The sequence below is a fragment of the Phalaenopsis equestris genome, unplaced genomic scaffold (assembly GCF_001263595.1).
Source record: "Phalaenopsis equestris unplaced genomic scaffold, ASM126359v1 Scaffold000224, whole genome shotgun sequence".
Taxonomy (NCBI): domain Eukaryota; kingdom Viridiplantae; phylum Streptophyta; class Magnoliopsida; order Asparagales; family Orchidaceae; genus Phalaenopsis; species Phalaenopsis equestris.
Genome location: NW_018164666.1, coordinates 450,375 through 466,696, shown reverse-complemented (window position 1 = coordinate 466,696; position 16,322 = coordinate 450,375). Strand labels below are relative to the sequence as shown.

Below are 16,322 nucleotides of genomic sequence, written 5' to 3'. Positions count from 1 at the left end.
ATTTTTTACATTTACATCACACAGATCTTTTACATTTACATTAAAAAATAGTATCATTTTAACTTCTAATAGGAGAAATACACATTTTTCATGCAAGGGTAACATGACATTTACATTAATGTAGAGATTGAAGCTTAGGTGGTAGATGATATGTAAATATATAAGAATTAAGTGGCATTTATGTAAATCTTCCTATATTTTAATTTCATGTCCAACAAACAATAAAAAATTAACGTATATCCAATATTTGATTAAAATAAATAAAAATTCATAAAATTACTAAATTGCTTAAATTATATAAGAAAAATATATTAAATTTTATTATTCATAAAGAGAAATTGCATTATACATGCGCTTATTATGCGCAATCGTGGATTTTGAGGAGGTCCAACTGTCTAGAAAAAAAGAAGTGCAACAAATGAGGGTCTACGAGTAGGAGATCAAGTGGCTAACATATCCAATTGGATGCAGGAATCTGTTCCTAAGAGCTAATCGAGCTAGCATAATGACAAAAAGAATGATATGAATCTGAACCAATCAGACTAGAGCAAGAGAGATAAGCACCCGAGCAAACTATCATAGGAAAGTCGAGCAGATACATCGACCTGCCTCTCGGCAAATTAGACCCGACGAAAGAATCCAGTTTCTCGCCATCACTAGTCATCCCACGGATAGCCCCGAGGTTCCTCGCAAGGAACCAAGAATTAACAATACAATTTAATCTCACTATCTTCCCAAAGGACTCCCTCGCCAATGATCGAGCTATTTATCAGGTTACGGTGATTCATCCCCTGCTCGATAACCTAGTCTTGTTCTATCGATATTAGCTCTTCATTTGGGGATCGAGGTTGATAACCAAACTAGATCAACCAAATGGCCAAGTCTAGCTAACCACGTTGGACTTGGCAACCTGAAGCTAATTAAGTTCAGCTAACCAACTAAACCAACTCAACTTAGCCGACTGAACTAGCCTTACCCAACAAAAGTCTCACCAGCCCAACCGACAGAGTCATAGAGCAGTCGAGCAATAGACTCATAAACTTCAAATATCTGTAATGTCTTATATAGCTCCCATTAATGCAATGACAGTAATATAATATCACATATTGTAACATCTTCCCTATAAATAGAAAGATGATTTTATGAGAAAAGACTAATAGACAAGATGTTCTACTATTCCTTACTGTTTGCTCCTCTTTCTGTCTCTTTGTCTTCTTTCTAGCGCTCTAACTCTTGTGATGTGATACACAAACAAATCAAGATTCAACATGCATATTATAGGCGGATAACTTCCCACCCTAACCATAACCAGCTTGTGCTCCTGCACGAATCCAATCTACCAATGAGAAATGACACCCAAACTACCACCTCAAAGATGAGAAGGAAAAATTGATATTTATTTATTTAATCAATCAAGCACATAATCAATGGAATTTATGTAACTCATTCAAATTAAAATTTTTCTAAAACTTAAATAATTGCATCCATATTAAATAACAATTTTAGGAACTAAATTTCCATTTGGCTGAAGTTTTAAAACATGGATGTTGCTCGTTCAAGAAACATTTACACATATTGTTGTAGTATAATTCTGTCGCATTGATAACCGGCATGGAATAATGTTGCGAATTGATGATATTTTATTGAAAAAAAAAAAGTATTTATTTCATGACAAAACTATTGACGCACTAAAGTCCAATCAAGATATAATTGAATGATTTAGCTTGTCTTATTTGCTTTGATTGGCTCGAGACAAATGATTGAATTTGCAACATTTGGTGAACAAACCAAACTCTTAAATAGTAGAGAATTGTCCTATTGAATTTATTCAATAATATTATTTATGCACACATTCCATGACTTTTGTGGATTAAGAACTATCATCATCATTATTATTACTGATGCTTGTTAGAAGATTCGTGACAGTAAAGTAATAATTATTTATCGTCTTAGTGTTATATAAAAAATCAACGCTCACTCTCAGATAATTAAAGAGAATAAAGCATGAGGAGATGCCTTGAATTTATACGTGAAAAACCCTTAAATGGGGAAAAAACATGAGGTCTGACCTAGTTGAAATAATCCAATATGAATGTTGAGGACATATGTCCAAGATGGAATCACAAAGTTGTATATTTGTAATTTGACTGTAGTTTTTTTATGAAAGTAGGCTACAAGGGTCATAGTCAATTTCTGTTAAGGAAATAATACGTCGTGTGTGCCGTAAACGATGACCGTAGCGTCAACTTGTTTTAGAAATTGTAGTTGATAAACATGACAGTGGTTGGCTAGGTGGGCCGTAGATGGTTGCTTTAGGAGTGTCGATTTGCCATAAAGGTTGTAGTAGAGAGTTGCGGGAGCTATGGATCACATAAGCCATATAGACCATAATTGTGAACCGCGATGATGTTCGTGAGCCGCATGGGCTACTGATTATGTGCTTTAGCCCATAAAAGCCAATGTTTAAGAATTTGTCATTCTCCTTTTGTTATTACAAAATAAAGATGTGAAAATATCAAACAATTATATACAAAAGAAAATTTATTTACATAAATATGAAATACATGCAATGTGATTATGTGATAAATATTATGAAAAATATATTCTGAGCATATTAAATATGAAAAACATATTTTACTTATCTCTCATAAAAATAAAACTAAGTGCATAACTTGATGTTATAAATTATCACATGATTGCTTATCCCCTCCTTCCCCTTCTCCCTAACCCTAACCATTCCTCTCCATCTCTCCATTACAAAAATGCATGCTTTAACTGTGCTCACATCTTCCTCTTGGATTTCTTCACTTTCCTCCTCACAGAAGGCAGTGAAAGTAAAAGCTCTCCTTCAGAACTCATACATTAATTCTTCTATTTCTTAAAGAGCAGAAAGTATAGAACTATATGCTAATATTTCTTTAAAATATGAGCAGGAGAAGCAGCTGGGGAAGAAGGAGGAGGAGGAGGATCAGGAGCACAGAAGGCCACAGGGAACTGTACATTTTCTAACCACTCCTCTCCTCTCTGCAATCCTCACCTTATCCAATCCTCTCGTCCCTGTTCCAGGTTAGGTTATTATTTTTTATGTATTTTTTGCACCATACAATGGAACCCTTGAAAAGGACCAAAGAATATGGCTCTAATGCTGAACTTGTGTTACATATATATATATATTTGGACATTTACATGCATAACATTCAATTCTTATGTATTTACATATCTAATGCCTAAATTTTATATTTTATATTTATATCATGCAAATCTTTCATATTACATAAGAGAATATCACTACTACTTATCTTTTAAAAATGAAATACACCTTATCTATATGTTTATTACACTATATAAACATTAAATTTAGGTGTTATGTTTATAAATACAAGAAAATTATGCGCCGGTTCTTTTTTTTTTTTTTTTTGGCATTTATATGTATACCACCCATTTAAGGTGTATTTACATATCTATTACCTAAGTTTTGCATTTTATAATCATACTATCCAAATATTTTGTATCATATAAGAAATATCAATTTTTTAAACTTTTAAATAGTAAATAACACCTTTTTAGGCAAATGAAAAGTAATATATATGTGTGTGTGTGTGTGCGCGCGCGCGTGTGTGTGTGCGTGTGTGTGTGCGTGTGCGTGAATTACACCTAATGAATGGAGTGTTAAGACAGTAGAGAGAGAAATGCATAGCAATAAATAATAACTTGAGAGAGTTGTTTAATCATTTATTCATAAAATGATCTCTATTTATACAGAAAGGGATACAATATGTTAAATTACATTTATGCCCATGTTTTAGTCGGGCCTATATATGATATTATAGGTATTTTACATATTTAAGCATAAGGTCTGGTTGCTCAATGGCTCGACTGGCTGGATTGGCGAGCTCTTAGCAGGTGTTACTGTCGACTAAGCGAGAGGCGTCGATTGATCTGATTCAATAAGACTTTCGGTCAGCTAGATTTGATGTTGTCGATTGGATGGAATTTTACTAACAAAGGGTAGGCGACTTCGGTCGACTAGTTGTGTCAATTAATTAGTTGAGTCTGGCTGCACCTTGGTCACTGTCAACGAGCTCTCGTCGGCAGGGCGGAGCTAGGCTATCAGACATAGGGTGAATCACTATAATCTGATAAGTAGTCGCCCTTAAGACAAATAGGTCTCGAGGGAAAACTGAGACTTTTCTCACTAATTCTAGTTGATGTTCGGGGAGGCTGCTGGATATCACCGAGGGAATTGTAAGACCCGAGCATTTAGTTTTTTCCCTTGGATTGAGTTCATTGTGGGGAATGACTTAGATTCCCCCGTGTTTCACTTTCGGTTGAATTGTTCAGGTTAGAGCCTCTTGGTTGCCTTCATTAATTTTGGTTTTGCGTCTAGACACTGGAGCTTTTGAGTCTCCTATCGGTGGGTCATACTTTGACATGCCTTGTCCTATCTCAGTTCTCTAGCATTATCATATGCTTAAATATACAGCTAGTTGAAATTTCAATCATAGGGCAATAGGTGAAAACAATAGATTTGTGTGTGTGTGTGTGTGTGTGTGTGTGTGTGTGTGTACAATATACTAGTGTAAGGTTAAGTTGGCAAATGGTGTTCAGTATTACCATGAAAATAGCATTTTAAATTGACCTTATACATAAAGTAAGCATTATGTTGATGTTTAATTTGATAAATGTAAAGTATTAGCAGTCATTATTCTAAAAAATTTAAATAAGAAAAAAGAGAAAAAAGGACTTTAAATTAGTTCAAATCAGACTATTTTCTAGAACACCGCATTAACAATCATATTTTTTAATACGACAAGATTGAACAAAATATTAAATAAATACATATATGGTACAATACATCAATTTTACTTCTTACTAAATGACCCTTGGATTATTTTAATTTATATCATCTTCTCATTGGGGTGTGCAAAGATGTGCATAATTGTTACGTGCCAAGAAATTCGCAACGACATAGTTTTTATTTAATGTCTTAGCATTGCACTAAGGTCCAACAGACACACATATGAAAAGAGGAAACACCAAAATTATATAAATGGAATAAACCCAAAAAGGGAAAAATCACGGGTCTAATCTAGTCAAAGTCATCCACGATAAGTGTGTAAGAACAGAGGCGCCGCTTTCTACGAAGGTTACAAGCAGGGGTTGTCGACGAGAGGTGACAACTAGTGGTTGTCGATGGTGATTGACAACGGTGGTCGACAACTACAGTGGTCGGTGGATATTGTCAGGCTTTCTCTCCAGAACACGCTTTGAAATTCCTCTTATTCTTCTTTCTTTCGAGTAAAGAGAGAAGATCATTTTATAGCCTATTAAGGAGGGATATTTTTATTTTATTGGTGTATAATTTCCTTAACCACCTGATCAAATGATTTGTGCTGATCTTCCTTGATCATATGTGATTTTTCAAAGATTTAGATGTATTAATGACATCAAAATTGAGTGACTTAGACTTGTTGGATTCCCATCGCCGACACACTAGAAATATATCAAATTTAGAATTCATTTGATCATTAAATTGACAATCAAAACCTATAAACATGCTTTGATAGCTTGATATGAGCTTGATTAGACTCAAATTGAACTAATTTAAATGTCATTTGGTTCCTCATGTCGAGACGGTTAGTTTGACCATAAACTCATTGAAATCAAGGCTCGACTGATCTTAAATTTGAATTTAGAGGATCATTCATTGAGCATGCATTGAGATTCATGCTCGCTAAAAAATATTGATGACACATCACTAATATATTTTTAAATGTTGACATAGAACAAGCTCTAGGGATATAAATGTAAAATACGCCTCATGGGAAAAAAAATATCTATGTATTAAAAAATAAAGTTGACCTGCTGAGATGTTCATATTAGAGTTGTTATTTCCAAATGCTACGTGCTAATACATTGTTAGATAAGTTACGGAAAACGATTGAATTTTATATTTGAAATAATTGCTTGTTTGCCACTGAAAGAATTATAATGAAATTTTACATTTAAACCCTTCATTTTTTTAAAATGGCAAGAGTATGTTTCAATTACGTGGAATTTGGATTTACATATATTTGTAAATAAAGAAAATTAAATGTTAAATATGCAGGGTTTATATTTAGGGTTTATGAGCATCAAAATACGCATCTATATGTAATTCATGTATTTGCAAAAGTTACCATCTTGCCTTGGAATATTGGAATTAAAAAAAAAATGAATTTATTTTTGAATTTTCATTAAAACACTTTGTGGCTTGTACATGTTATATACACATACATACGAGGCAATTCATATGTATTTACCAATTTGATACTTAAATATTTATATTTACATACATACCACTCAAATCTTTAGCATCGCATCAAAAATATCACCGCCGCTATCTCCTAAAAAGTGAAATACATATTTTGATGCATAGATTTACGACACCAAGATCTTAAAAATGTAAATATTAAACATTGGGTGTTAGATATGTAAATACAAAAGAATTGTTTCATGCATGTAAATTTTCCCAAAAACTGAAAAAAATATATATATTTTTTTCTTTATTATTCCAAAAATTCTTATAATTTGGCCCTGTCATTAATGCAGCCACATTTTCCCAGCCAGAATTCCCCAAGGGAACAGCACTATTTCAGAAGGCGTGCATTGGCTGCCATGATAGGGGAGGAAACATACTCCAACCAGTTCAGTTTTTTCAGACTTAAGGTCCGTTTGGGGCAGCTTGTGCATTTCAGAATAGGCTATTTATCCTGAGGCTTTTTACCCGGACCCGCGGCCGGGGGGCCGACCGCAGGGGTCGACCCACGGTTTGCGTTTAGTGTAAAAACCCAAATGCAGTTTCGGATAAGCTAGCGAAACGCGCGAACCAAACGGTACGGTGGCGTTTTGAAAACGCTGCCCGCACTTATAAGCTACCCCAAACAGACCTTTAATTAACTACTTTCCAACAAATAAATATAAATTAAATGTTTTTTTTATTATTTCCATAATATTCTTAAATATTTGATTTGCATTGTAGGGTGCCACTCTTTTCATAAAAGACCTCCAAAGGTACTGAAATAAAATATAGAGATTACATACATATCACATATTACAGCCACCCCTAAATAAACATAAGGGCAGAAGCCTAAACAAACTTTATTTTCATGTAGGAATGGATTGGCAACAGAAGACGATATATACAACATAACATACTATGGCAAAGGAAGGATGCCAGTTAAGTATATGAAGTGTTTCAAGTGGAAATGAGTTGTGGCAGCAACAGCAGCTTAAGATAAGAAAGAACAGATTTAGGTTGTGCTTGTGCTTATCCGGATAAGCCGCTCATCTGGAAACGCGGATCGCAGGGTTCAACCCGCGTTCTGCGTTTAGTGTAAAAAACCAACATAAACTCCTCAAATGCAGTTTCCAAACGGTGAGGCGGTGTTTTCAAAACGCCGCCGCAACAGATAAGCTGTCCCAAACGGAGCCTTTAAGACTATTGAGGCTCTTAAAAATAATTAAAACTATAAAACACTCTATTTTCTAGTTTTGGCCCCCTTTGAGCCCAATTATGTTCCAACTAATTATTGATAAATGTGTTTAGGGTTTTGGAGAGAGATGCACGCCGAGAGGGCAATGCACGTTCGGGCCTCGGCTTAAAGAGGAAGAGATCAAGCAAATTGCTGGCTTTGTGAAATTACAAGCTGAAAGAGGTTGGCCAAATATTGAAACCTATGGAGATTGATTTCTTTATTACAGAACTAACTACATAGTTCTTTAAGTGGAAAAGGAGAAAACTTGTGTAATTTGCATGAAGTTATATTATGAATAATGTTGTGGAATTTGCAGAGAAGCTACTCAAGCAAGATTATTCCTGATATCTAAGCAAAAGATTATTCAAGCTATCTATTTGCTTGTGATAAGTAAAAGACACCAATTGGATTCAATATTATGTGATTTTATTTTGAAGAATAAAAAGTTATTTTAAAAATTTTATTAATTGAAAGTTAAATACATTAAAATCAATTACATATAAAGAGGATATATGAGATGTTATATATTGAGTTCCACAAAAGGCTAGTGATTGTTTGATCATTTGTGCAACGTGAACCTTAGTGATTGTTAGTGATTTTCATCGAACCATACAGATATTGTGCATTTATACATTTTGCTATACTCAATTTGTTGTGTTTTCTTCATTACTTTAGTCAATAGTTTAAAAGAGATTTATAAAAAGAATTTGACACGAAAGATTTTGAAATAAAAATAAAATTTGGATTTGGGAATTAACCACAATAGAGAAACAAGTATATTCTAAATCTATCACGATCTTAATTTAATCAAAAGATGTTATAGTGATTTGATATGATGAAAATAAAGTCAACAAGCACCCATAAGTCACTTTAAGTTATCAAAGAAGCAATCATTACATGGGTCAGATCCATGATTCCATAGTTGGTTATTTTATGTGTTATTACAATGATTTACACGATTCCTAATATTGCTCATGCAACAAGAACTCATATTATGCAAATGCCAAATTCAAAAAAGAAATGTTGAGAAGTTTTGAAGTGAATCATACACAACTTGAAAATAAATCACTCAATATAATTTATAAAATGATCTAAAATTATAAGATAATTTTGCTTAAAACTATTTTTAGACAAACTTGGAAGAATATAGGAGAATCGGAACTCTTTTGTGGTAGCCCAAGAGCAATACACTCGACATAAAGTGTCATCTTCCACTCTAAAACAAACCACGTATATATGGAGTGACAATTAAAATGTAGTTTGCTAAAAGAGGATGCTTATGGCTAAAAAAAATCAAATGAAAGGAAGCTCACTAAAGTAATGTCTTACGGTACGCAAAGGCTTCACGAGTCTTAGTAAAATTCTAGGGCCAATTAAAGAAGATGCGTGTAAAGAAGAGATCAACTAAGATCACTAAATGAGAAACAACAAATCTATCTTCAAGTGTGAGATTGTAGGATTTATGGAGCCAAATTTTCTCGTAATAAAATCATCATAAAATATGGTTGAATCTCCTCTTTAAATATAAATTGTCAACTAATCAATTTTTGTAAGCCATGAGAATTTTTTAAACATCCAGTATTATTGAAAAGAGCTTAAAGAAATCGTTTATTGATTGACACATATTGTGAGATATTGTAACTTTTCCCGAGCAATAATGTATAAGTTTTACGCCTACAAACTCATTCCTTACTATCATAAATGGAGTCTTTGGCATAAGTATTTAACATGCCCTAACCACGAGAAAATAAAGATATGTTGTGAGAGGCAAAAGGGAGAGCGATTACCTGCTAAGCGAATAGAAGGATGTATTTTGCTCCTTGAAGGAGGTACAATTGGTTTAAATTCAACCAAAAGAAGCTTTCATTCATAATTGAAGAAGCTCTCAATTAGAAAACAATAAAAACAATCAGAAAGATGGAAGTTATTAGGAATCAGATGAGGATTGAACCCAAGACATAGCCTGTAACTTTTATAACACTAAACAACCAAACTAGATCTAGCGGAATCTTAACAAAACTTTTAAAAAATTGTGTATGCATTTTCATATTTGTTGTATTTTATTACTTGTATTTGTCAGTGTTTTCTGTTACTATTAACTATCAAGGTGATGTGTTTAACTGGGTCTTATGGTAATTAGATTTCATGTTGAATACACTTCATATCATATCAGAGCCAAAATATGTCATTTAAAGTAGAAATAGAACTATGCTATCTGTCATTATAATCGCTAGCCGAAAGTATGCAGCATTACCTCAAACTGAACATATGGGAACCGCACCGTCATCATCTTTATTGGCTGAAGACATCCTACAAAAAATGAAAAAATAAAACAATAAATTGATCCATGGCGAGGTATATCAAATTCATGCTCATGTCAGGCAAAAATAAGGTAATCTGGAAAAGAACAAGAGATGTACATGTTACCCTTGAGAAGCTTGCAGTATCAGAAACAATAAAACAACAAAAATACACTGCTAGTCCTTCTCAGTAATGAATAAAATGGAAGCACACAACATTTTAAGGCTTTTAGGCTATTAAAATAGAGAAATGAAGAATCTACTAGCACAAATAACATAGCTTATTTCATTTGGGTGCAAACGCCATCAATGGTTCCTCCCATACAAGAGTTTCCTCATGTTAGCTTCACTCATTTCTGTTAGGTTAAAATTTTAGATTTTTACTCCTTCAATCCAACCGATGCCCGCAAGCAGCATGAATATTCAGCATTTTATCTCCATGATCAAAGAAACATCTCACACTATAGCCAGAATAATTTTGAAAATGACTACACATTACTTTAATGACTTGCTCAGTGCCTGCATCAAGAAGAGGAGATCAAGGTATAAAGAGTAAAATCAACCTTTGCGATTCATAAAATACAAATATTTATTAAAATAATAAATTGAGAGCAAACTAAACCTGGAGCCTAGAGGTACAATTCAAACGATAATTCAATCATATTAAAAAAGGAAAAAAACTCTACACAAAACCCACACCCTCAGATTTCTTCATAATAATGGAAATATGCTATCATGATGGAATGGGAAGCCAAGAAAGCAAGTTTCGGGTGCTTTGATCACTGTAGAAATATACACAAGCCTAACGAATTTTCTTGAACATAATAGCACAAGTCCAGGTTATATTAACTGAATTCCCCGCCAAAAAGCGCACATCTGCATTGATACTTCGTTCACAATCAGATAGGCGCCCGAGTCTGAGTGGGATCTAAAATAGTTGTGCTTGGATTAGACTCGGATCAAGCTTAATTATAACCAGAACTCTTCCTTCAGCGGTCTGGAATCCAGCTTCTTCCGTCTGAATGGACAGAATTCTTCCTTGGAAAAGTTTTCCTAATTACCGTGTAGATCACAATATCTCAAGGCAACGGAGGCAGTACTGATTTAAAAGTTTTTCTACGAGGCTACCAGACTCGGGCACAAGTGCAGATGTTATTCCATTCCAGAAATGGAAAGTGTATGATTCATTCAGAATCATTCTGAAAAGTTTTTCATGATGGGCCCTTTCAGACTCTTCTTTTGCCACTTCGAAGTACCTGTATAATTCACAGTTTCATTTAGGGAGAAAAGTGATGAATTATATATAGGCGAAGTAGAAAAAAGCAAGAAATTATATGTCACTAATATAAGTCGAAAACAGATGGGGATGCTCACTGGAATTTTAGAGAGTTATTGCTGGGATATAAACAGCCCCTGGAGTTTTCTATTTTGGGTAAGGGAAGAACAAATAGTGATCATAGAATGAGAGTACCGGTAGAATTTAGGAAAGCAAAAGAATATGAAGAGCTTTAACTAAGGACCTAAAATAGAGACATTACTAAACTGTACGTTTGATGAGAGAAAATAAAGAGGATTTAAAAGAGAAATTTTATAAAACTACAATTAGATTGATTATGGAATTCTGAATTTGAGTGTCTGCCTGTTAATTTATAAAGATGTCACTAACAAAAAAGTGGAGTGTGATACCAAAGAAAATGCTAAGATGAACATATAAAAAATTAAGAAGGATAGGATGAGAAACATTATATGACAGAAAGTAGAACCTACTTAAAATTAGGTTGTTGAATTAATTGAGATGGTTTAGGAATACAAGAAAAGGTAAAAAAAAAAATGTACATACACAACAAAGATATAAAAAAATGCACAAACAAATGAGGGAACAAAATTAGTGTGAAAGGATGAGAAAAAAAAGTGAACGACAAAGGTTAAAAAGGCTTGACCAAAAATATTTGCATCATGTAGCAATGAATAAAAATAAATGAAGAATTTGTATCATAGAACCAACTTAATTACTAGGATAGAACTAATGACAATGATGATAATCTTACTAGACCAAGTTAGAAAACCATTTACAGTACTATGTGAGTTTGTGCTCAAATTAAATGAGAAATAGGTTAGGAAAAATACCGTGTAATGTCCGTCGAACTTATTGGAAAGATTGACTGGGGAGAGATTATATTTATTCTAAGCTCTTCCCAGGACTTGGCACCTTTCCTCTGAAGCCTTTTAATCACTCTATTTAACAGATCAGCTCCGTTCCACCTTAAGAGGGTATCATCATACGTCGAGTAGAACTCTGTTAAGCATTCCTTCACTAAAGGACTAGAGAATATGACCTAAATGTCAGTAAGGGCATGAAGGCTTGAATTGGTCATGACAGCAAAAAAAAAGAAAAAGAAATAGCTATTGAGCAAAAGTCATTATTATCACCAAAAAAATAAAAAAGAAGAAGCTTGCATTACATCAAATTTGCTAACATAATCACAACAAGAAATGAAGACCTCTTGCAAAAAAAATGAAAGAAATGACAATACATTTAATTTAAGAATAAAAAAAAACATCAAATCTGGGTTCGTTCATTAAAGAAGAAGACAGTGACAAGGGATTTCAAGTGATTTTCCTAAATCAGATGACTAAATCCTGATAAAATGCAATATCTTGGTTTCTGAAGGAATATCTTCACACATTTTGGTGCTGATCATCATAAGCACATAGTAGCTAAAAACATCTCCATCATAAAAAAATCATCATTGAACCAACATTTGCAGCATAATTTTGTATAATGCTTTTGCACTGTTGATATTCCCAAGTTTTGGGAAAATATTTTGCTGAAACAGCTAAGAGGGGGGGTTTTGATGAAAGAATAGGCCATATTACTACCACTACAGATACTATGAGAACATAGTTACCCAAAAATCAGTAAAAAATGTTGATCAATAAATACAAATAACCCCTAGACTCCTTCATTCATGAGTTGGGCTTCTATAGAGCCTTACAACCTTTTTACAAATAACCACTAGACTTCTTTTATATTTCCTATTTACAACTAAACCCCTAAAAATAAGATGCAAATCTCAACAATTATCATCACCTGTAAACCCAAGATCGTGTTTCTGTGTTGTTCATTCTTGTTCAATGAAATCAAACATTAACTTGTGCTTAAGTTATAATCATTATCCATATTCATAGACAGCCAAACTTCTACATCAAAATACAGCCAAGCAATTAGCTAAGATATATAAATTTCTAAAGACAAGCTTTTGGTATATTTGCATATTCATTGTGAAGATACATTAAAGTATCAAGCAAATAACAAAAATGACACGTATAGAACAGAGAAAACAAAGAAAACATCAAGCATTGACAAGAATTTCAAAACATATCCATTTAGGAAGAAAGATATATATTATACCCTTTGTAAGAAACAGCTGAAGCTGTCAAATAAAGTAATAATCATAAAATAAATCATTTATATAAGAGAAAAGACAAAGCACATCTACAAAATCAACACAATATATGCACATCTTTTGAAACAAACAAGTTCAAAATAAAAGAATATCATAACAAGCAGCAGGCAAATGCACATAGCTAAACGCTAAAGTAATATTCAAAGGATAATTAATTGGAATCACCTGCGTCTTTCAAATGCCATCAATGCACCATTGTAAGAAGAATTTCCATCCCTTTGATCCTCAACACAAACAGAATTCTTGAGCAAATAAAGTGGCTTCAAAACTATAAGATCAGAATCAAGATAGACTCCACCATACCTGCTTTTATAGAGAAGTCAGATATGCTTAGATGTAAGCAAATATAATTTTCCATAAATAAAAAGAGCACAGTAAAGAGCACATTATCATCTGGAACATGGAACAACAAGTACCATATTACATGAATAAGAAGCTTACTTGTAAAGGGCAGCAAGACGCACTAACTCACTGTAGTGAAGAGGATAATACTTAGTTTTCCTCCATTCAAACCAAGCAGATGAAAAAACGTGAGCTGGAGTATCCTTCAGTAGTTCATCAAGATTTGGCATGACAACAGCAATTCTGAATCTGCGAAAAGGAAAGTGTGCTTAGAAAAGAAGCTTCAAAGGCTTCAAGGATGCACATTTCTATCATAAACAAACATTTCATAATTGCACGCAAATTACATTTCCTGTTAAAATCTTCTCATTTTGTAAACATTACATATAAAGAAGGAACAAAAAGTAGGTTTAATACTCTTACCGTTCGGTGCAACTACAAGTTAATATAGAAGTGCTATAAATAAAGTAAACTTTTTGAAAATTGTCATGAGTATTATGATTTTATCTTTTGAAAAAGTCAAACAACAGTTTTCTTATAGCTATTAAACTCTAGCAGACCTGGTTGCAAGAAATATAGTCTCCATAACAGCAAAAAATCAAATAAAACTGTGATAGCCTTTTGGAAAATAAAGCAATTAAAAATTTAACCCAAATAACAAATAAGATCTTTGACTAGAGGAGGGTAGGGAAGTTCTCAATGATCCTATGTAAATTCCAAAGAGGTAATTGTGCATGCATTTAGCACTTCCTCTAAAATTAGTTAAATAATTGCAATCAACTTCACCCACTTCCACATAAAAAAATAATTAATGAAAATCAACATTAAAAAAGTATTTTCCTAAATTATAATTTCATCAGTGAAACAATAGAAGTAAACTGTCTTTTGTAATTTTTCTTCATTGAAAATACAAACTATATGCAACAATATTGTTTTAGATGTCTCTATAACTTACTTTTTTTTCCTAATATGGTAAATTGTAAAATGCATATGATATGGTGTCAATGAAAATGGGACCTGTTTTTTAATGTTTCGATTACCTCGATGAATTAGGATTATTGCTATAGATCGTTTTGATTCAACTCTCGTTGGATCCCCCAGCACAATTGTTGTAAATTCCCTATTAAACTATCTATGCCACCCACTTCTTCAGCATATCTTCGTACTGCTTTCCTTTTAAGTTGGATTGATGCAACACTTATTTCCTACTCTAGTCAAGTGGATGTTGCACTTCAAAGTAATAATCCCAGGAATTCTGAATCATTAGTGTTGTTGAATTAGTATCCTCTACTTTATGCTAATTGCCTCTAATTTAGGTTCATTGTTTCAATTGACATTAATTGAGACCATCTATTGTCATGACCCGACATGTTCGGTTGTTAGGAGTTGTCCGTTAAGCAAAATTCAAATCATGAACCAACGGCTTGACAATGAAAAGCAATATTACCCATTTTTGACAAAATCCTTGAAGTAATCCAGCTCAATAGTCTCAGAGAACATTAGAACACAAGCATTTCTGTGGTGATGCAAAAGGCTCTCCAGCCCCCTTTGGTGCCGGACTCCAAAACTCCAGGAAGGGCTATTCCACACCATGAAAACCCTGAGCGAGCACTGACCAATAGCAAGAAACTGATCAATGAAGTCAGAAAAACCCAGCTTCGAATCAAGGCCGGGGAAAGTACCCCATCTCCGACCATTCTCCTCTTCCTTCTTCTCCATTTCCACCTTTAAATGCAGAGTCCTCCTTCCCTCCGTCCCCTTCATATCCAATCCAATCGAATCCACCTTATCCATTTCCTTCAAGATCGCCTTCTGCATCAGGCGATCACCCCTGGTAAGCCCCGTGAGACCCACAACATCGGGATCCTGAAGCAAGGGATGGTTCTTCGGATTCAGCATCTCAAGATTAGACCGAAGCATCCGATCCCGTCGAATAAAATCGCCCTTGCCCTCGAGCCATTGGGCCCAACCATCCCGCATCAGTGAGTTCCTTCCGTGCCCACCAACGTTCAGCAATAGAGCATCCTCTATCTGCCGAATCGAAGCCAGCTTCGTCCTAACACCCTCATCGACCGGCTCATCGTCCGAACCGAAAGCAAGCTTACTCCGGCCTAGTTCATCCATCGTAGAATCCACCTCGGGCTCCGATCTCGACACAGAGCGACCAAATGACATGCGTGCCACGCCGAGAGCGTGGTCCCAGAATAAGCCGGCACCGGAACCGAAGCGGGAGTCCGTAACATCGGAATCGGCATCTTCGGCGGCGGTGACGAGTTTCTTGTCGTCTTCAAGCACGTCGAGCTCGTCAATGCGGTCGTCAAAGCCACCATCGAAGGCGTCGTTAGCGGCGTCGTCGAAGAGAGGATTGAAGTTAGAGTTGGCGGAACTGTTGGAAGAAGAGGAGCGGAAGGGGAAAGGAAGAACTAGTGGGGAGGAAGAGAGGCGTATGTGGAGGATCGAGAGGGAAAGAAGAAGAAGTACGACCGCGCCGGCGACGCATAGTTGCGGCACGTAGGAGGAGCGCCGCCGGAAGGATGATTGCCGATGCATCTGGTAGAGTTGCAGAAAGGCGTCAGTGTGAACAAAGCGCGTCGACCAAGCTGATATTGATGAACAGCTTAGAAATTTTATCATAATTAAATTTAATGTAAAATTAACACACCCACACACACACACACACAGATATATATATATAT

At 34.6% G+C, this 16,322-nt stretch overlaps 2 protein-coding genes across 3 annotated transcripts; one reads left to right on the top strand and one right to left on the bottom strand.

Annotated features, from left to right (window-relative positions):
• The first annotated feature begins 2,701 nt into the window (after nt 1-2,701).
• On the top strand, nt 2,702-7,904 carry LOC110023527 (cytochrome c6, chloroplastic). The gene is made up of 6 exons (XM_020722993.1): nt 2,702-2,834; nt 2,934-3,066; nt 6,592-6,686; nt 7,022-7,053; nt 7,155-7,218; nt 7,589-7,904. Exons 1-6 carry the CDS (start codon nt 2,763-2,765, stop codon nt 7,727-7,729), a joined length of 537 nt encoding a protein of 178 aa, XP_020578652.1. The 5' UTR covers nt 2,702-2,762; the 3' UTR covers nt 7,730-7,904.
• A 1,983-nt stretch (nt 7,905-9,887) lies between these two features.
• LOC110023412 (uncharacterized protein At4g19900) lies at nt 9,888-16,261 on the bottom strand. Of its 2 annotated transcripts, XM_020722821.1 has the most exons (5): nt 15,074-16,261; nt 13,726-13,875; nt 13,450-13,587; nt 11,945-12,139; nt 9,888-11,073 (listed from the first exon to the last, which is right to left on the bottom strand). In XM_020722821.1, the coding sequence occupies exons 1-5, from the start codon at nt 16,258-16,260 to the stop codon at nt 10,887-10,889; spliced, it is 1,857 nt and encodes a 618-aa protein (XP_020578480.1). In that variant the 5' UTR covers nt 16,261; the 3' UTR covers nt 9,888-10,886. The 2 variants fall into 2 exon arrangements, with proteins under 2 accessions (XP_020578480.1, XP_020578481.1); XM_020722822.1 differs by lacking the exon at nt 9,888-11,073 and having other exon boundaries at nt 12,062-12,153.
• Between the last annotated feature and the right edge of the window lie 61 nt (nt 16,262-16,322).

Bases quoted from the DNA above. Each gene is read 5' to 3' on its own strand.
- LOC110023412 (XM_020722821.1), bottom strand. From the start codon at position 16,260: ATGATAAAATTTCTAAGCTGTTCATCAATATCAGCTTGGTCGACGCGC. The intron at 13,588-13,725 runs GTAAGCTTCTTA...CTATAAAAGCAG, and splicing joins CGTCTTGCTGCCCTTTACAA to GTATGGTGGAGTCTATCTTG. The intron at 12,140-13,449 runs GTGATTCCAATT...CATATTCTCTAG, and splicing joins ATGGCATTTGAAAGACGCAG to TCCTTTAGTGAAGGAATGCT.
- LOC110023527 (XM_020722993.1), top strand. From the start codon at position 2,763: ATGCATGCTTTAACTGTGCTCACATCTTCCTCTTGGATTTCTTCACTT. The intron at 6,687-7,021 runs GTTCAGTTTTTT...TTTGCATTGTAG, and splicing joins GAGGAAACATACTCCAACCA to GGTGCCACTCTTTTCATAAA. The intron at 7,219-7,588 runs GTTAAGTATATG...AAATGTGTTTAG, and splicing joins ATGGCAAAGGAAGGATGCCA to GGTTTTGGAGAGAGATGCAC.